Source organism: Bidens hawaiensis, unplaced genomic scaffold (genome assembly GCF_021521415.1).
Source record: "Bidens hawaiensis isolate Kalapana, Puna unplaced genomic scaffold, B.hawaiensis_p1.1 tig00012479_1, whole genome shotgun sequence".
NCBI classification, from domain to species: Eukaryota; Viridiplantae; Streptophyta; class Magnoliopsida; order Asterales; family Asteraceae; genus Bidens; species Bidens hawaiensis.
The window spans coordinates 504,367-524,265 of NW_027492022.1; the positions used below are offsets into that span (position 1 = coordinate 504,367).

Below are 19,899 nucleotides of genomic sequence, written 5' to 3' on the forward strand. Positions count from 1 at the left end.
GGGCCTGTGCCCTCCCTGCCCTGCCCATGGGCCGGGCCTGAATATAATACAGTTACATACTTTCAAATAACTCATGAATATTTAATATTGTGTGTTGTAGTCACATTTGCAAATGTTAAAGGTAGAAAGTTGAAAGAAGATATTTTGGTACTCCATATTTGAAATGGAGATTTTACTATGGTTAAAACCGTATGACAACATTCAATATTGTAACCAAATAGCATGTAGTTAACTATATTTGTTATGTGCATATAACTTGGAAAGTTAGTTCAGCTGCTCGATTATATTATGTGTAAGTTTTAGTTTGGGTTTCCAGCTGCTCGATTATAATAGAATTTATGAAGTCCAGGGGCGGATTTAGGTACCGGGTGCGGGTTCACGGGAACCCACTGAGTTTCGGATTTTATATAGAACGCCTAGATAAAATATGAAAGTGAACCCACATATAAATTGTGAGTGAACCCAGATACGAATTGGAACTATGGTCTAGTGGTAAACACCAAGTCTTTCTATTGTGGAGACCATGGTTTGATTCTCTCTCTAAGCAGGTTTTTCATTTTAATTGGTTAATTAATTAGGCTTGTTATGCACATTAATTAGGTTTCTATGTGTTTGTATGCTTATAGGCCATTTTTGATATAATAAAAGCAATTAAAATTATGAAGAAAATTGTTCCAACTTCTGGTCTCCTCAATTAAGATAAATTGGATAAATTGGATAAATTGGTCTGATCACACAATCACAAATGATGTTAGTGTATAAATGGTCAAATATTGTAAAATTCTCATATAATTCTTAATTGTCTTTCTTGAGTTGATGCAGTCATGCTACTACTATCAAGCGTGTAACTAATAGATTTATATTTGATCATGGCTTTTTAAAACGGCATTTAACACCTCTTTATGCACAACATTTAGTTATACACATGGTTATAACTTATAAATTTATAATCCATATATTTTAGGTTTTGTAGCCTTAGTTTTTAAAATATTCATTGCTAGACTGACATATAGGAATTTTATTGATTAACTGATGAAAAAAAAACTTGAATATGTAGTCCATAGAATGAGCGGCCGCCAGTCAAGGCCGAGGAGGTGTTTGAGCAAGCCGAACCGATTCAAGTAGAAGTCCATGATCATACTTTATAAATTGACATCTTTAACTGTTTTGATCACGTTTGTTAATATCCAATCAGTTTGTAAAATTATTTGGGTAAACATGTTTTTAAGTTTGACTAATGTTAATTTCGAAAACCCGAATGGGACGGTACTAAAACTAGTTTCTTATGACGATGCTTGTTTATAGTTATTGTACCGTATATTTATTATGTGAACTGACCCGAACCGTCGACCCGACTCATCAAACCGACTCGAACCTTCGGGCCAGACCAAACAGTGAACCCACCGGAAAAAAATCCTAGATCTGCCACTGATGAAGTCAATGGTTGATCTTCTATTTGACTATCACCTTGCTAGTGGTTCGTCAATTTGGTTTAAATGAAATTCGCCTTCAAAATATATATTCATGTCGATTAAATATTGAATCTTAAACACTGCTAGCTATTTTGCATTAAATGTCTCACTCCCAAAATCATATATTTCCAAATACATGTGTACATGAACATGTGTTTGTCTATAAACTTCATCAGTACAACTTCAAATAGATTTCAGACATGATGCCGAATCCAAAAGCTTCCTTAATAATCAAAACCGTAAATATTCCAATACTCTTATCCATATCAAGAATTAATCTTTATAACATATACATACTAACCTAATCTTCCCAGCCATAACTACCGAAGGGGATTACGTGCCCTATCAAGCAAACCAACCATCATTACTCTTCTTGTATTGATTCTCGCCTGAAACTGAGTTGACTCGTTTGATCTTTCGACTAGGTAGAAAGTAGAACAAAGCCGATGTACAAAGTATGGAGAAAATCCTTCCATAAACAATCAACACAACAAGGCTTAATATAAAAAACAAGCACAAACGAATGTTCCAGTTGTTGCCACGGGATTTGGTCTTGAGTTTCTGGACCGGTATCGAACTGAATGAAATTTGATGTCTGAAATCAACTGAATTTGCTGAAGATGATGCTTTTTGGTCGGACAAGGATGAAGTAAAGTATGAAGAACTGCAAGTGGTTCGTGAAGAAGACGATAATAAATCCGATGACTCGGTTTTATCAATTGATAAAAATGATTCATTCTTGATTGAACAAGTCAAAAATTTTGAAGAATTTGGGTGAGTCTTTTTAACCTGTAAATAAAAGATAAATGAGTACTCATGCTATTGATAAACCGTCTATCTAATTTCACATCATAAACAGCCTTCACAGTTTTGACTAAAAAGTCAACAATTGAATATTAGTCAGCCGGATAAGAAGTCAAACTTTAGACTTTGTAAACTATTGGTAAGAACAGCTATGTGTATATAGAGGGCCCATGATAAATTCAATAAATCAGCATGATAATGAAAACAAAGCGGTTATGGTTTATAAGAAAGAATGAATAACTAACCATAAGCGAATCAAACCAAACGGATTTAAGTAACCGAGAAATGAGCCGGCAAACGAGTGCTTCTGCGGTTGCCGGTGACGAAACTATTATTCGGAACGCCGCCTTTTCGTTTGCGACCACTTACCACCATCAAAACCGCCTTTCTCAACCGTCTGTTTCCGGTACTCCGGCTATCTGATTTATCGCATGAAAAGGGTTTTTCGTCCTCGGTAAAGGAAGAAAAACAAGAGCGGAAAGTATTGCTTCTCCCTCTCTTCTTTGTCGTATATTCTTCCATACCGCCAAAGAAAGAGAGGGAGAAGAGAGAGAGAGATATCGAATAATAATAATTAGTGTTGCATGTAATCAGGAAGAAAGCTAGCTAACGAGAGAAGGTGTTGATGAGAAACGAAAGTGCAATGCATGCATGAGCGAGAGGGCGAAATTGTCTCCTCGTCTTCCCCTGTATTCAAATTAACCTCCCATAACTTCAACCCTCCATATTTATACAAAATCAACGGTTAACTATTTTGATCACAAGTATTTCTTTTTCATTTATAACTTTTTCTATATAATATTTTATTAAAACAAACAAATATTTCGAATGAAAACGGCTATATAAAAAATTTCGAACGAAAACGGGTAAATTCACATTATCACACAAAAAAACCAGGGTAACTAGCCTTCGCCCCTAAGCTAAAGCCTCCTTCAAAGGAATCCTATCAAGATCACCATGCCAACTAACTGTTAAGGCGTGTTTGGGTGTGCTTTTCAAACTTGTTTTTTTGATTTTTGAAAACCTCCATTTTAAAGTTTTTGGAGGAGCTTTGGCAAATACATTTTGATTTTCAAAAATCAAATAAGCAAACAAGTAACATTTAAAGTTCACCTAAACACCCTTTAACGTATTTTTAAGCCATTTAAGCTCCATCAATACATTTCTTCAAGAGTCCAAGTCTCTCCTTACTAATTGAGTTTGCATTCTTCGCAACCCCATCACTACTTCACTCCCATTTATCGGTTTAATTTCATTAGACATATTGCCCTTACAAACCACGACCATAATTTGGCCAATTTTTCTCCACTCTTGGTCCAAACTTGGGTTCCTCTTTACTTTATAAGACCATGCATTGTACCACCGACACACTCTTAATATAACAATCAACTATCTTAGGACTAACATGTCACTTATACTATAAATGAGAATTTAATGCATAAATTTGCATTTATAATAAAACATTATGATGTTTAATACAAAGCATCATTGATTACGTTTGTAAAATTCTCTTATCTTGACTTATCCTAATTCCTCTGTCCAATTCACCCCGAAAAGCCATGTAACCTAATGGAAATAAACAGAAAGTGTACGTCTAGGTAAAGTTTGCTTTTACTTGGTGGGGCAAAAGTTGTACAATAAGCAATGTCGAAACAATATCTATCATACAACACGTACATACACATTCATTGTGTCACGTTCAGTGCGTCAAGTAATCACATTCAGAGTATATAGTAACAAGAACACTCCTCTTCCCTATATGTATCTGATGGATCGTGATCAATTGTTGTTTGTAATGGTGGTAGCAATGCATGCAATTGTTGCTTTTAGGGATGGGGTCTGATCATCATATAGCAAGGAAGTTTACTTAAAAAATATATAAAAATACGCTACATTTGGTGATGTTTTTCTTCACATAACTTTGTCGTTGGGCCGCTCTCACCGAGTCTCACCATTAAGGTATATCGAGCTCTTCATTTGAAATTTTTGATTCTAGCTCGATGTGAATACACGAATGGTTTTGTTTCTCATTTTCGTTAGTTATCTCGAGAGTTAGTATACAGAAGAGGGATGTGAATTTGGTTTTATTCATTCAGTTAACTTTGTCATGTTGAACTTTCCGAGCACCCAGACAGGTAATACAAAATTGGCATGCTTTACGGTTTAACACACCCCGACACCAAACACTTTTATTTTATTTATTTGTTTTTGTTTAACAGCCAACAAAAATTGTGCAGATTTTTCGTACGGGTGACCAAATGGCAAAGCCTCCCGTCAGCTGGCTCAACCCAGATATACGAAGTCCTTAAACGTCTTCAAGTTATCTCGAGTTCCAAGTAAAACATGCCCGCACGAAAATCCACTTATCATAAACCACATAGGCACTCAGGATCGAACCGGAGATTATAATACACAGCAAATTATCTACATCCAGTAAGATAACTAGTGATCTTCCTGCTCACTTTCTTTTTCTTCTCCACGTTACATTTACATCCATGGCTTCCTTTACACTTTCTCCATCTACTCCACAGGTAATTATAAATAATTAACCTAACATCATACATTTCCATGTCTATAATCAAATTGGTTTCAATTTCATGTTCAATAGTAATAATAATTAAATTGATTTTAACCTGGACAGTTATCCTCTACCAATACCAGAGTGTTCTCACCGACTAAACGGCTAACTGCTATACCACCCAAATCTCAACCAAGAGGAACGAAGATGACGTGTCACGCAGCAAGCATTCACACCGACGGTGTTCCGGCCATCGAACGGAGGAAGCTTATTCAGTTGTTGGTATTCGGTGCCGTTGGTCTTCCCGCCGCCGGCATGGTGGCACCTTATTCTGGCTTCTTCCCGCCATCTAGGTTTGTTCTGTTCAAACCCTAATTTTGTTGCCTCATTTTTATCAATTTGTTAAAATAATAATGGGAAGTGTCAATTGAGATTAAGTATAAACACAATTGGATTTGCAGAGGTGGTATTGTAGCTAAAGATGAAGATGGTAACTCTGTTATAGCTTCAGAATGGGTGAAGGTTCATGGACCTGGTGATAGAACACTTGCTCAAGGCTTAAAGGTAACTAATGTTATTCAACTCTCGTCTTGTGATTATCCTGTTATATTGACTTGATGTCTCAGTGGTCAGTTATATAAGTTTGGATAAATAGATTACGCGTTTGATTATATGATGATGATGATGATGATGATGATGATGATGATGATGATGATGATGATGATGATGATGATGATGATGATGATGATGATTAGGAGTTAAATAGTTAGTTTCATACCGGCTTGAATAAAACGCACATCCGAACACCACTCTTTTATTATGCAGAGTGTAAAGCCGTAAGCAATAGAAAGACAAATCCTTGAGTGAAAATTGTAGTTTCTTGAGAAATTCTAATTAGGCCGGGTCAGTCGGGTTCGGGATCGGGTTAGGGTTGGAACAGGTCGATTAAAAAAAAGTTAATTTTGTTCGGGTTAGAACGGGTTCGGGTCGGAACGAGTTTTGGGTCAACACATGTTGGTTTAAAAAATGTTTTTTTTTTAATTATTGTACGTTTCAGCTTTGCCATATCAACCCACTTTTGGGATGATGGGTCAAAATTGCCAGGCCTAGTATCGACAAATCTTTGGAATTCAAAACTGAGGGCTCCACTTGCGAAATTAAATGACGAAATAAAGCGTAAACTAATAGATTCAAACATTCACGCGTTTCTCTAAATTTAAAACGAAATAAAGCAAAATCATTAAAATATGGAAGATCGTCAAAGTTAAAAGTAATGTTTGTTTTGCCGTTTTCGTATATATTTTATGGGCCCACAACTCCAAAAGTATTAAAAGTTACACCCGTTTTTAAATGGACCATTTTCAAGCCAACTTGTTTTTATGCAATCACTCCAAAATAAGTCGTCCAATTCTTGTATCAACTCGAACAGAACTTGAATGTCTTAAAAACTTTCATGATTGTAATTAAATAGACATTGTTTTCAAGTGTTATGCTTAATTTGTATGTGATCCTGCGCATGAAACTTATAGGGAGATCCTACATACCTTATGGTTGAAAACAACACTAGTCTTGCAACATATGGGATTAATGCTGTATGCACTCATCTTTGGTGCATTGTGCCATGGAACACGGTCAAGAAGAAGTTCATTTGCCCATGCCATGGTTCCGAGTACAATAATGAGGGCACGGTTACTAAAGGTCCTGCTCATGTAGTAAGTCCATTCAAAATAATTAATACATAAATAAATAATTATGTGTAAGCGTTTCTATCAACGAGGTATATGTTTCTAATCAATGAAACATTTTGTGTTAATAGTCTTTGGAACTGGCTAATGTTGATGTTGAAGATGACAAAGTGGTGTTTTCTCCATGGACAGAAACCGATTTCAGAACAGGTGATGCTCCATGGTGGTCTTAGTCTCTTAGAAACTACATTTATTGACTGTAGTGCGTTTTTGTTTCGCGATAGGTGTTTTAGGTTGTGTTTTTAAGGTTTAAAGTAGTTTTAGCGACTGATCTAAACAGTAGGGTAGGATATGGGGCGTGGCAATCAAGACAATAGATATATGGCAGTTTAGAAGTTTAAACCACAAGATGGTAGATGATTCAGAAAACAGTGCAGCTCAACACAATTTGAGTAGATGTGATGAGTTATTTGAATAATATTATTAGTAATTTATTCTTATTATATTTTTATTTATTTCTTCATAACCCATGGAAACAACAAGAAACATTGCATTACAAGTTCGTTTTAGATACGTAATATTACAATGGAATTTCACCAAATTCTTCAACAATAAGAGATTGACCGAACATCAACCCAATTATTTATTAATAACTTATAATGGTTTTATTTTATGATTACTTCAGACATCTTCACCCCTCATTTCTTGCAAACAATCCCGTTCCCATGGAACAACCCTTTAGCGGAACAATCCAATGTAACCACCTGCTCCAGTTTCTCTTCACCATTACTCGAATCAAAGATACACTTTTCACAATCTGTCGACAACAAAGAGGTGATTTTATACTTATCTTCTCCTCCGACAACAGCCATAGCCACTCCTGGTTTCGCTGGATTCTTGAAATCCGGCTGATATGTCCTCCCCAACACCCCTTCAACACCATCAGAAAGTCCAGCAAACCTGAACTGAACTTCCAAGTGAGCAAAACAATCATCAGAAGGCACTTTGTAACCATGGATTCTGTCATCTTCTGCTGTAACCGGGACCACATTTGCAAGAATCTCCACAACTCCGGGAACTGTCACCATCACACTGTTCACAACAGAAGTTCTCTCCACTTTGATTTCATCCTTAGGTGACTTCCATGTGGAAAGACCACCGACAGGTAAGGTAATATCTTCTCCGTCATAGGTTAATTTAAGGTGGTCTATTTGGTGGTCCCAAGTGACGGATTTAGTGGCTTCTAGAGAGAAACTGTGGGAGTTGAAGAGGAAACCCAAGGCTTGGATCCAGGTGAAGTCCCGGGATCTGCCTATGGGCCGGTGGCCAATAAAACGACCATTGATTTGGATGTTAGGGTCGGATATCAAGGCAAAATGTTCGTTAACCTTGCCGTGAAAGTAGAACACAATGCCATCTCCACCGATGAACGCGGGTCGTAGCATGCCGATCCTGGGCTATTGCAGTTCGGTTTACGGTCTACGATAAAACCATAAACCCATATCAATAATTAAACATAAACATATTCTTCTAAATATAATGCCAATTTACTAAAATATGGAAAAAAAGTGTAAAGGAAAAGGAAAAGTATTGTTACGTTTGCATTCGGCCTTGCATTTAGGAGAATAGCAGTCGATGCGACAAACTTTAGCCTTGGGGTCATTTGTGTCGCTTGAGGGGCATTCCGAGGGGCGGTAAAGTGTTTGTCCCTCGCAGCGGGACCAAGGACCGCAATAAGAGCTTGAATAAGCTTTCACATGTGTGAGTATACCTGAAATCACAATTGTTGTCAAAACTATTAGAATAGAAGATTTTTTGTTGCCATTTTCATGGGATTCTAGGTTAGTTTGATGTTAGAAAAGGTGATGCAAATGACATATATATATATATATAGCCTAATGTTTGTTGATAACTTGTAAAGCATGAAAGGTGGGATTCATTTGCTTTTTTATGTCAACGCTTAAACTTGTGAAATGTATAGCTTTTAGCTCAAGATATGGAAAAATAGGTTCATAATGATCCAATGACATTAGTGAAAAGTTAAACAACCCAAACTTTTATAGGGTAATTTATGTTTGATTGGTTTGAATTTTTACACAGCTGATAGTCGAGACAGGGATAAGCTTCCTTCTTCACAAGCTTATCCCTCCCAAAAAAAAAAACAAAAGAAACCCCCCTAAGAGAGCTTCCCTTTTTTTTATTCCATCTCACCCAATAAAAAAAGAAGGGTTCTAGCATTCTGGGACAGCTAACAGGTGGCTAATACTAATATAATAAATGAAGCAGTTGTTGAGATCGAGTTTCAAATACTCAATCCAAGTTTGATGGAGCTGAGTTTTACAGAGATCGAGTTTGAGTAATGTAACGAGTTACAGGGGAAAGACTGCTTTTGACCAGGGATGCGAAACAAATCGTCATTTGGGGGTCAATCTGTTAATTTACACGAACTTGAACACGACACGAACCATAAAATTATATCAAACACATGTACTCGAACATGACATGAGTATTTATAAGTTGGCATGAATGCAATCCGTTCAACCTTAAAAACTTAAATTTTAACTTTTTTTTTTGCATTAATATAAAATATAAATTAAAATTTTCAACCAAGAATACAAATGGGATTAAATAAATTTGTTAAAGCTCTAAACTTCTTTTAACTTTTAACGAAGCATAAAATATCTTACTTATTTTTTTGAACTGTGAACTTTACATGATATATCTTACTAGTGTAGCATACTAAACAAAAACACTAAAACAACTATAAAAAAGTAAATAGATTAATTGTGGATATGTTTGATTGACCTGTCCCGTTCAACCGAAACACATTACACATCCATTCTACTTCAAAACCTATAATTCCATCTTAGGTTCATCTTGTTATGAATTCAGACCCTTAATTTTAATATTTCATACGTTAAGTTATTTGAAAATATATTGAAACCCTTTTAAAAGGCTACAATTTGATCTTGAAGTAAAGCTTCAAAATGTTGTGGCTCCTCAAAGAAAAAGCACCACTAGCTTAGAATCAAGTCAAAGTGCATTTTATCCTTAACATCCCTTTAGTACAACTCTATTTCTTGCCTACAACATAAGCAACATGCACATTCAACAAATATAACCTCTAATTTAGAGATTGATTTCTTTTGAGAACCGCTTTGGTTTTTAAGAACTCGAAAGAACTCAACGTAACAACTTTTTTTTTGAATTTTTTTACACATGTGTAATACGTAAGTGTAAGTAATGTACAAAAATTTACAGTAATTTTTTACATACCGAATCAACTTTTTACACATGTGTAACTAAAGTTTAAACTTGTGTAATCATCAAAAATCTTTATTCTCTATCCTGATTCATTTTTTAATCAAAAATAATCTCAGTCACATATTCTAACTCATTTAATTAAATGTGTGGTCCAAAATTGATTTTCTTAAAATTTTTATAACTCATTAAGTTCTTAAAATATCCCTCCCATAGCTATACTTAATTGTGAGTGTTTTAAAAATATGCAAGAATGTCATGATCCAATAAATAATGCATATAAAAAAGTCACTTATTCTTGACAAGAGATACATGTCTCAAGTTGACTTGCATTTATGGTTATATCTCAAATATAATAATGCATATGATATTATACAACATAACCTTACAATTATATGTCTCATTTTTATATCTAAACTTGCATTCATGAATCTACTAAAACTTAACATGTGAAAGTCACATATTATTATATCTGATCTTCTCTGTTATTGGTAAGACATTGAAACCGGTGGCTGATCTGGAAGAAAAATTCAGGAGTATCCAAAAAAAAGAATTTGGACCTAGATGTATTATAATATTTGTTTAGCGATATTTGAATATATAAAGCAGGGAAGAAAAAAATTGGCACCCCCTGTAATGGCGAAACTTGGACTAAAATGCAGGCTCCAAGCTCAAATTTTTTGATGAAAACGGATAAATTTAGTACATATTAAAAATTTTGGTGGAAAACGAATAAATTAACATTACTCAAAAAAAAGGGGGGGAGGGGGACCGGGGCCACCATGAAGCTTCGTCTCTGATCCCCTAGATCCGCCCCTGGTTGAAACGGAATTTGATAAAAGAATGAAATAGATAAACAACCTCACCACACATAAATGTATAATGTGCTGTCTATTACTTGGGCATTTTTCTGAGCCACTCCATTTAGTTTGTGGCAAGGCACCATCCAACAAATCTTTTGTTCACCACAGACTGTGACCATAATAATTAACCACATAAACTGGAATATCATTTATAAAAAGCATGGCTAAAAAATGCCTTAAATTTCACTAACACAGATTATAAATACATCTCATCCTCAATCCTCATCAATATCCACAATCACCTTTCTGACACCATCAATCATTTATTCTGTCGGTAGATCTTGTGACCATGTTAGAAGGAAAAGCTGTGATTGGGGAGACTGACATGCTCCAAACCATGCAAGATGATGCACTTCAACTCGCAGCTAAACCACTAGATTTCTTTGATGTAACCGAAGCTACTGATATAGCACGAGTCATTAAACAGGTACAAAATAAATTCAGGATCGAACTTTTTTTGTTTGAATTAAGGTTTACTAAAAGATTGATTCAATGTTTGTTTGCAGGAATTTGATAGAACATATGGAGGTGGATGGCAGTGTATTGTAGGGACTGATTTTGGTTCATTTGTGACTCATTGTTATGGGTCATTCATTCATTTTTCTATAGGAAGTCTTGCAATTTTGCTGTTTAGAGGATCAGTGGCTCTAGAGATCGATGAATTTTCGGGTTTGGAAGCTGTAAAAGCATGATTTTTTTCACCTAGTTTTACTGCATTATAGAGATTATAATTTTTGTTTTCATTGTAACAAGTTCATTTTGTAAGTTGAAACCAAGAAAGGGAAAAAAAAATTAGTAGGATCTAATAGCCGAAAAATTGAGGGCTTCATCTAATAGCTAATATGGAATTTTCTGTAAACGTGTTAAGGTGAAGTCAAGCCAAGAATAAACAAACTCGAGTTGAGCCGGAGCATGAATTAACAAACTCGAGCCAAACTGTTGGAGTTCATTGTAAAATCAAGTAAAAGGTTTATATACCGAGATTGATTAGACTTGGAAATTTTTGAAAAACTTATTATTTATATAATATACGTTCTATATAGTTACATAATAAAATTATACTGGTTTACAGAAAGTGCAGTGAACACATATATTTTGTTCGGATTAAAGATGTATTGTGTGTTGGTGAGAAGCTGTCACGCTAAACAAGCGTTCATTGGCGGATTGCATTTTTTTTTTGTTTCGTTCATAAGCATAAATGTGTATATATGATTATTGATATGTTTAATTGATGCTGCGGATCTTAAGCCGTGTAAATATTACTTTATTTTTTCTTTTTTTAATTTGTGTTCACAAGCATAAATTGTATTTACTTTGTGAGTTTAGCCATATTTCATAGCACTTTAACACCTAATTTTCACTACATATCATGCATCTGTCGTAATTGTATTTCATTATCTGACACAACACTTGTTTTGATGAAACGGAATCTACTTTGAATTGTTTTATTGCTTTTGTAGATGCGCAACAATCACAAGGAATACTATAGACAAAAGATGGACAGGAAGCTAAAGACGGTCGTGCGACTGATCGGTTTCAAACAAACATCGAGCTAAAACTATGCCAATGATGAAAAATAAAAAGCAATCGGACAATTTTTGTAAAGTGAATAGGTTAAACTTTTTGGACGGCTGCAGAGATCAAGTGAAAAAAACTGCAATCGGACAATTTTTGACTTCTAGAATAATTAGTTCTTTTGGTTTCGTAAGCTTTATTTATATTTTCGTATTTGGGGTGTAGCCACAAAGTCAAGCTAAGTCCATATTAATTTCGACATTTAGTTTTTTATTTATTTTGATGCAAACACTTATATGAAATGATTATGGGATCCAATTTTTGAATGGTTTGTTTGTGTGTTTTCTTGATCTTATATCTGATATCTTTAAAAAAAATGTAAGATTGTTAACATAATTGGCCACTTTGTTAAATATTTTAATAAGATTTCAAGTTTTAAAATCCTAAATAGTTTTTAATATTTGATTAAATGAATAAATAATGTTTTACGTTTGTCTTTAATGGATAGGATGTTCGAATGGTGTGAGCTTAGACTAGTGCGTTGGCTTTAATTGACGAATTGCACTTGGTTAGACATTAGAGTGGATGTCCGAACGGCATGGCGTCTTCTATTGATAAAATGCGTTAAAGTAAGGATCATTTCATCATTACTATTAATGATTATAGCCCAAATTAAGTCAAGAAATTCATTAGTGTTAGAATTGCCTTTTAATATTTGATTTTACAAAGCAATTTAGTAATCGTTAGTATAAATTTCCATAATCAAGTCAAGAAATTACCTTAGGGTGATCGAGGACGAGAGGGTAAGGATTTGCAATGGGTTTGGTGGAGATCATGTTGGTTGAGAGGTGGGTGATGGGCCCTGTAGCTTTATTTTTTTGTTTTTCTAAAGGACTGAAATATCTATTATTTTTTTAGGGATGTCATAATCATTTAAAATAAAAATCGCAGTTTAAAGAAAAGTAAAGAAGAAAAATTTACAAGTTTGGTTCGTGTAAACACACATGCATGTTCTGGATAATCGGATCGAATCACCCAATTTCATACGCGTCTCATACACACAAAACACTGTAAAACTAATCTCACACCCGAATATCAATCACAATACCCTTCCTGAGTTTTTTCGTCTTACGTATCGTGTTTAGGTTCATTTAACAATTAATGAAATTTTAAAGGTCGGTTTATCAGTTAGATTAGGTATAAATTCTTCAAGTATAATCGGGTTTCTCTGGTTTTCGTCAGTTGGGATTAAACACCCCGAAACTAGTAAACTTTAATACTTGACCAAACCTTTTTCCTTAATTTTTTTTAACAATGGAATTTTATGTAAAAACATTTGAAAGATTGAAATTTGAAACCACACCATCTTGGTCTAAACATAGAAACTTTTGATTCATTCTTACCCAAAAAAAAATAAAAAAATCTTCTTAGATATCTTTGAAGAGACTTTATTTTTGAATACTCTATATATCATGTCGGCAGCACACCCATAATCTCTAAAATTGTAACCAAGAAAATGACCTGCAGTAGTTTCACACCAATCACCATCTTGGGACCGAACTAGATACTAATTTGCTCCACTTTTTATCTCGTTGCTCTCGAACAATCCAACTCTCACTCAGATCTTGTCACCCCTAGTTGAGGTTTTCATTGAATAAGGTGTACGTGTACGTATTTTAGACAGAGAATTATCCATCATTATCCACTACCGGTCGTCGTTGAATGAGATTTGGTTGAGGGAAGTTGCAACCTTAAAATATTTAAAAAGTCAAACATTAAACCATAAACGGCCACATAACTGTTTTTCTCCCACATGTTATTAATTTATTGTCACGCCCGCTGAAGCATACAACCATGCTGTTGGGTTTTAATTCCACACACGAGTAGAGGCAAGACACTTGTCATTTGTCAACCTTTCAAGATCTAGTGACTTCTATCTTTATATGCGCATAAAAATGTTTTCTAAATGCCATATTAAGATATTTTCCCTTACATAATTCGTAATACCGTGTTATAGAGGCGGATAAAGCCCCTACACCACCCCCGGACATTATAAGGGCGTAAAGGCATGACTGTTTCTACAATAACGCGATATGTGGTTTAAAGTGATAATGATTAAAGAGACATTAAACATTACATATGTTTTTTTTTTGCTAAAAATGTGATAATTATGTGATGAATATGCCATTAAGGTCATTACGTATTGTGTTAGGGGGTTCCTCCTAGGGAGATCCTGTGTTCGAATCTATGGAGCGTTGAACAAATAATGGACAACTGAAACTTCATCTCAGGGCTCGAACTCGGATTGGTGATTGGTAGGACTAATGGCTTATCGCGTAGTCAAAACACCGTAAAAAATGAAAAAAATTTGAAAATTAATCTCATACCCAAATATCAATCACATTACCCATCCCGAGTTTTTCGAGTTACCCATCGAAATAATGAACAGTTGAAATTCCCTCTCATGGCTTAAACTTAGGTATTGGTAATTGGTATGCCTAATGACTTATCGTGTAGTCAGCACGCCATTAAAAATGATATCAAAACCATTTGAATTATAACTATTTTTGTTTTCGAACGACTAACTTCATAAAAATTGATAGAGCAAGCAAACTGCTATATGCCAAAGGAAACACATTAAAGAAAAATTACACAAATCCTTCCTTTATATGATTAAATTATGTGTATTGCATGGGATGAATAACACCTCTTAAATTTAATGTTACATATATAATTAGTAATAAAAAAACCACATGTCTTTCAAAAAATGTGTGAATTGCACAGGTTGAATAACAACCGTCTTAAATAAAATGAACTTTAACAATCATAAATTATAAATTATGTTAACCTAATATTTCAAAACATTTTTTCTCAATTGGGTACTAATTGATTTTTATGTAATTAATAAATGTTAATTCAATTAAAGTGTACTTAGTTTTTAAATATCTTTTTAGCACAAAACGAAACTTAAATTTCAGTTACAATTATTTAAATATATAAATACATATATAAAACTAAGAAATAAAACATATATATATAAAATAATCAAAAAGTATAATTGTATACAACGATAGCGTACGATGTGTTCCTGGTAGGATTTTACATGCAGTGACAAAGTAACCTTAGAATACTTCTTCTATCTAATAAAATCATTTTAAATAATAAAATTTGACCGTTACAATTTACAAACTTTCTCACTGACGGACCACACTGATTTATCTAATTATCTGCATTTCATCTTCATAACCCACCTATAACTGAGAAAAAACCTTAACCCCAAATAGATTTCTTTCTTTTATTTCTTTTACATGCTGGTGGAAAAGCTACAAATAAGTTTCTTTATGTATAAAGGCCAATTTTCATTTTCTTTTACTTTTTGTTTTCTCTTCTAACATTTAATTATGCTTAAAAATACACTTTTTAAGTTTTCACTACTCAAAAGTTAAGTTTCTTTATGTATAAAGGCCAATTTTCATTTTCTTTTACTTTTTGTTTTCTCTTTTAACATTTAATTATGCTTAAAAATACACTTTTTAAGTTTTCACTACTCAAAAGTTTTATACGGCTTGTATGTTAAAAAAAAAAAGAAAAGAAAACCACAAACATTATTATATTCAGCAAAGTAGCAAACCACAAATATAAGTCTCTGTCGTATGATATTAAATACTGTAAATTAGAACCTTCTGTGCATAATATACAATGCGTACCTACTAGTAAATTGTACATCCACTGCTTGCATGACACACAAAGTAACCCAAAAAGGAAAGTTACTTGTTTTAAAACGTTATCCCCTATGTATGTATATATTAGTTTGACGACCAGTCGCAAGAAGATAAGTTAACACGTAACTAATAGGCGCCACGTTTAATCATATCCATGTAATATTGATCCAACGACTGTTGCCTTTGTAATCTCATATTTTCGTTAACCTTGTTTATGAAAGCTTCCACTCTCCGGTTCAACTCCTCTTGCTCCAACGATGGTTCCTTGCTTAGCCTCCCTGACTCGCCACACCCGCTTAGTTGCGGTTCAAGCGGTTGCGGTTGCGGTGGCGATGGTTTCGTCCTGCCTTCTGCAAACGTTGCTGATTTCGTCATCCTTTTGAAGTGATTATTATTATCATTATAATTATTACTACTGTTGTTATTACTATTATTAATAATTAGTAAGTCCTCTGAGTTTGGAGTAGTGTGGGTGTTCCACGTGTCTGATTTGCGGAGGTGTCTTGTTGACCGACCCTCCGTAATTGCTTTCCACGTGCTCTCCAGCGTGTCTTGCCGCTTGGGTTTTGTTGATACTCCCAACGTTTTAACACCTGAAATTATAGCCATATATGGCGGTCAATTGTGTTCATGTATATATATATATATATACACGAGGTTTTCTGCATGAACTAATAGTGTAAAACACAAAGTGACAAAGCTGACTGCAATTTATGTTTCAAGTGTAACATGGCAAGAAGACCTTTTTGAATTTTATTTAAATTATAAACAAATGTTGTATATGGATCTATAACTAAGAGGAAAGATAGAATATAATAACTGGTTAACGTATATTAGGTAAAATCACAAGATCTCGAAACTAAGAGAAAAGATAGAATATAATAACTGATTTACTTATATTTTATGAAATCGATCCAAAAAATCACAAGATCTCGAAATCGTTAATATATATCCAAGTAATAATTGGTTTATCGAATAAACATTTTTGGATCGTTAATCAATCATTGTTTTTACTTTTCTTCACGAAAATCGTATTTGGGCATGTTAGTTTTTGGGTGGGCGTTTTAGTATTTTGCCTTTAAGCGTTTTTTTTTCTTTAAACGTCTCGCATACCTGTTGTACGTTAAACAATTATTGTACAGTAACATCACCTGTATAAGTAATATAGTAAAACTAGCTTGTTGTTAAAGAATAGTGTTGGTGTAGATTTTGCTACCATCTATTTTTATATAATTTTATAACCACACAATAAGTATATACCTCTATATAAAAACAAAAAAATAGTGAATTAATGTGTTTTGTATTATTCAAAGACAAAATAGGTAAAAGGTTTACACGTATTGTTCAGACAAAAACGGATAGTTCGATTAGTTATCACCTGATATAATATCTTTTCCAAGTCCCCAAATATTTAAAAAAATATCCCATATCTATTTCCTTGTCCATAATATTTCAGGTTTTGAAATTGTACGTTAGCTTCGGGTTCAGTTCGGTTCGGGTTAGTTTTCACTTTTCACCCCTAGTGAGCATAACCTTTTAGCTTTATCTTATCAAATTCAGTGCATGGATCAACTTTCAATATTAAGTCTTGTACGTATAGCTATTAAAAAAATCTAATTATAAAAGGAAAGAGTGTTACCTTCGAGCATGGCTTTGGCACGTTTCCGACGTCGACTAAATCCAGCTGACACTGGTGGTTTCCAGGCGGACACCGAGATTACAGACTTGTTAACAATATTTTCTTCAAGCTCTTTATAACCATCCTCATCTACCTTCATATCTTGATGTATTAACCCTTCACTAAACTGAGGAGCACTGAACCTAGGTTCTAAAGCTTGAACCAGTTTCAAATCATTAACATAACCACCGTGAAACAGCACTTGAGGTTCTTGAGTTGGTGGTAGTTCCACAGGAAGTACTACCTTGACCGGCTGATCAGTTGACGGTAACCGAGAAGTAGCTGCGATAGTGATTATGATAAAGTTGATGACAACGTAAAGGTACGGTGGTTTGAGCCTGGAGGTGATGGATGTCCATATGGTGGGAAGTTCGGAGATTGCGAAATCAGTTATCAACGGAGATAGAAGAAGTTTGCATATGACTACTGTGGCGGAAAGTACGGTGAGTTTGAGAGTAAACCCCATGGATATAATATTATGGTGTGAGTGAAGAGTGAAAGAATCGGAGGATTATCCGAATATTAATACTTGGATTTTGCCGGTGGTATTTAATGAGTATATATGATGTCGGCTTCCGGAAGATGCGTTGGTCGTATTCAACCATACCCACAAGGATAAAAAAAAAGAGAAAAAAAAAACTAAAAAACAAAACAAAACAAAACATGTCCCACAAGTAAATCACAAAACGGGGAACCCAATTGACTATTGAAACATTTGTATAAGCACTTTTGTTGTGCTTTCATGACGTATTTTTTAACTTAATTGTTACACCTGTTTTGATAGTTGAATCGTGTAAAAATGATAATAATATTGTTAACAGGATGTTGATTGTTATAATTAGTTTCCTAAGAAATTTCATGATTCATTGAAGTTGTAGTCTAACTAATTTTTGGTATAAGTTGGTTGTGGCTCAATACTCACTTTATAAGTGAGAGGTAGGGTGTTCAAACATCACTATCACCAACTTATATGGGAGATATGAGGGATGACCCTGGCTTGTCAAGGTTTGAGTCATGATCTCACCCGGTTTTACCGGCTCCTCGCTGTCGTGCTGTTTGGCGGGCCTGGGGGTCGGGTTTTATCCGGTGAATCCCTCAATAGGTGGACCGCTAGAGGCTCCGTCCGTCCGGACTAGTGGCCGGCTCAGGCTACCTTTAACCAATGAGGGCCACGTACGGAGTACCCGGCGTTACTTAGTTGGCCGTTCAAAAAAAAACTATTTTTTGGTACTTGTACTCAATGAGGATTTTACCCCACGCTCCCGAACACGTATCCCGTTTTGATCAATTCATTATTAAAGAAACTAAAGAATATATTATTAAAAAAATGAAAGAAAAAAATGTTTATTATGTAAATAGTTTGAAAGAGTAGGGTTATGTGAAACTTCGAATTACTTTACAAAAGTGTTCATTTTTAAAAGGACTTTTACATTGATGCATCGAGGCCTACAAACTTACAATCGATACATCTCAATATTCGATTTTATACATCGAAATGTCAACAAAGACACCTATATAAATCTTTCGACTCATCTATTAATGGCTTAATAAACAGGCAAATGTTTTGACAATGGCTAGGTCTTTCTTTTGCGATGACTAACGAAAGATGGACCATTAAGAGCTATCCATAGACGTCATTTTAGCCACGGCTAGGTGGTAAAAGCTTTTTGTCTTTGGGAGTGCAAACAATGGTTTAAACCCTGACATTAAAGTAGATTATTTATTGGGGTAGTTTATGACTAGAAGTAGGCATAGATTGGTGTGTGTATGTAGCGTTCATAAAAAGGAAACAAAGAAAAAGCCACTAGAGACAAATTGTACAAGCAAGAATTGGCCATAATGAATTCCAATTTGCATTGGAACTATTCTAATTCTCCACCAATACATTACCCTACCCGAACATTTTAAATTCTTCCACAAAGCTAGGATCACTCAAGTAGAAATGCTTTTAAACATGACCATTAATCGGATGTACCATCACATGACCTTCTTTCGTTTAATGTTCTGATGTCGGGTCATATGCTCGGGTGTACGTCTTTGTTGGCATATGAAGTCTTTGAATTCTTGAAGTAATATGCATGGAAGTCAAGAGCAAATTAGGTGTTCTACACTTCTATCATTTGTCTTGTAATGATATTCACTAGACACTTGACATGTGTCCTTGGTAATCATGTATATTTTCTGCCGATGATATCGGAAAAAAGAAAATGTAACTTCATTCTTAAAAGAGTATTTATTATAACTAACTGTTATTGAGAAGTTTCATACGACACATGTAACATATAGCATTTAATGGTGACAGTGAATATCACCATTAAATAATTCTAGAAAATGTAACAGCACTTCAGGTTCTTGATATCACCATTTAATGGTGTGTACGT

General features: G+C 34.5%; 3 protein-coding genes and 1 pseudogene across 4 annotated transcripts; 2 read left to right on the plus strand and 2 right to left on the minus strand.

Annotated features, from left to right (window-relative positions):
* Positions 1 to 4,739: 4,739 nt before the first annotated feature.
* Positions 4,740 to 6,934, plus strand: LOC143541232 (cytochrome b6-f complex iron-sulfur subunit, chloroplastic-like). The gene is made up of 5 exons (XM_077034110.1): positions 4,740 to 4,807; positions 4,918 to 5,147; positions 5,256 to 5,358; positions 6,324 to 6,506; positions 6,611 to 6,934. Exons 1-5 carry the CDS (start codon positions 4,772 to 4,774, stop codon positions 6,710 to 6,712), a joined length of 654 nt encoding a protein of 217 aa, XP_076890225.1. The 5' UTR covers positions 4,740 to 4,771; the 3' UTR covers positions 6,713 to 6,934.
* A 154-nt stretch (positions 6,935 to 7,088) lies between these two features.
* LOC143541283 (uncharacterized) lies at positions 7,089 to 8,332 on the minus strand (annotated as a pseudogene). Its single transcript, XR_013136735.1, has 2 exons — positions 8,077 to 8,332; positions 7,089 to 7,958 (listed from the first exon to the last, which is right to left on the minus strand). The product of XR_013136735.1 is annotated as an uncharacterized LOC143541283 (transcript).
* A 2,476-nt stretch (positions 8,333 to 10,808) lies between these two features.
* LOC143541233 (uncharacterized) lies at positions 10,809 to 11,388 on the plus strand. Its single transcript, XM_077034111.1, has 2 exons — positions 10,809 to 11,030; positions 11,110 to 11,388. Exons 1-2 carry the CDS (start codon positions 10,893 to 10,895, stop codon positions 11,293 to 11,295), a joined length of 324 nt encoding a protein of 107 aa, XP_076890226.1. The 5' UTR covers positions 10,809 to 10,892; the 3' UTR covers positions 11,296 to 11,388.
* A 4,404-nt stretch (positions 11,389 to 15,792) lies between these two features.
* LOC143541285 (uncharacterized) lies at positions 15,793 to 17,984 on the minus strand. The gene is made up of 2 exons (XM_077034153.1): positions 17,480 to 17,984; positions 15,793 to 16,433 (listed from the first exon to the last, which is right to left on the minus strand). Exons 1-2 carry the CDS (start codon positions 17,982 to 17,984, stop codon positions 15,967 to 15,969), a joined length of 972 nt encoding a protein of 323 aa, XP_076890268.1. The 3' UTR covers positions 15,793 to 15,966.
* Between the last annotated feature and the right edge of the window lie 1,915 nt (positions 17,985 to 19,899).

What these genes read in the sequence shown, in the direction of transcription:
- LOC143541232 (XM_077034110.1), top strand. Translation starts at nt 4,772, where the DNA reads ATGGCTTCCTTTACACTTTCTCCATCTACTCCACAG. An exon ending in CACTTGCTCAAGGCTTAAAG is followed by an intron (nt 5,359 to 6,323) that starts GTAACTAATGTT and finishes TGAAACTTATAG; the next exon opens with GGAGATCCTACATACCTTAT. An exon ending in CTAAAGGTCCTGCTCATGTA is followed by an intron (nt 6,507 to 6,610) that starts GTAAGTCCATTC and finishes TTGTGTTAATAG; the next exon opens with TCTTTGGAACTGGCTAATGT.
- LOC143541233 (XM_077034111.1), top strand. Translation starts at nt 10,893, where the DNA reads ATGTTAGAAGGAAAAGCTGTGATTGGGGAGACTGACATGCTCCAAACC. An exon ending in TAGCACGAGTCATTAAACAG is followed by an intron (nt 11,031 to 11,109) that starts GTACAAAATAAA and finishes GTTTGTTTGCAG; the next exon opens with GAATTTGATAGAACATATGG.
- LOC143541285 (XM_077034153.1), bottom strand. Translation starts at nt 17,984, where the DNA reads ATGGGGTTTACTCTCAAACTCACCGTACTTTCCGCCACAGTAGTCATA. An exon ending in TGCCAAAGCCATGCTCGAAG is followed by an intron (nt 16,434 to 17,479) that starts GTAACACTCTTT and finishes CTATAATTTCAG; the next exon opens with GTGTTAAAACGTTGGGAGTA.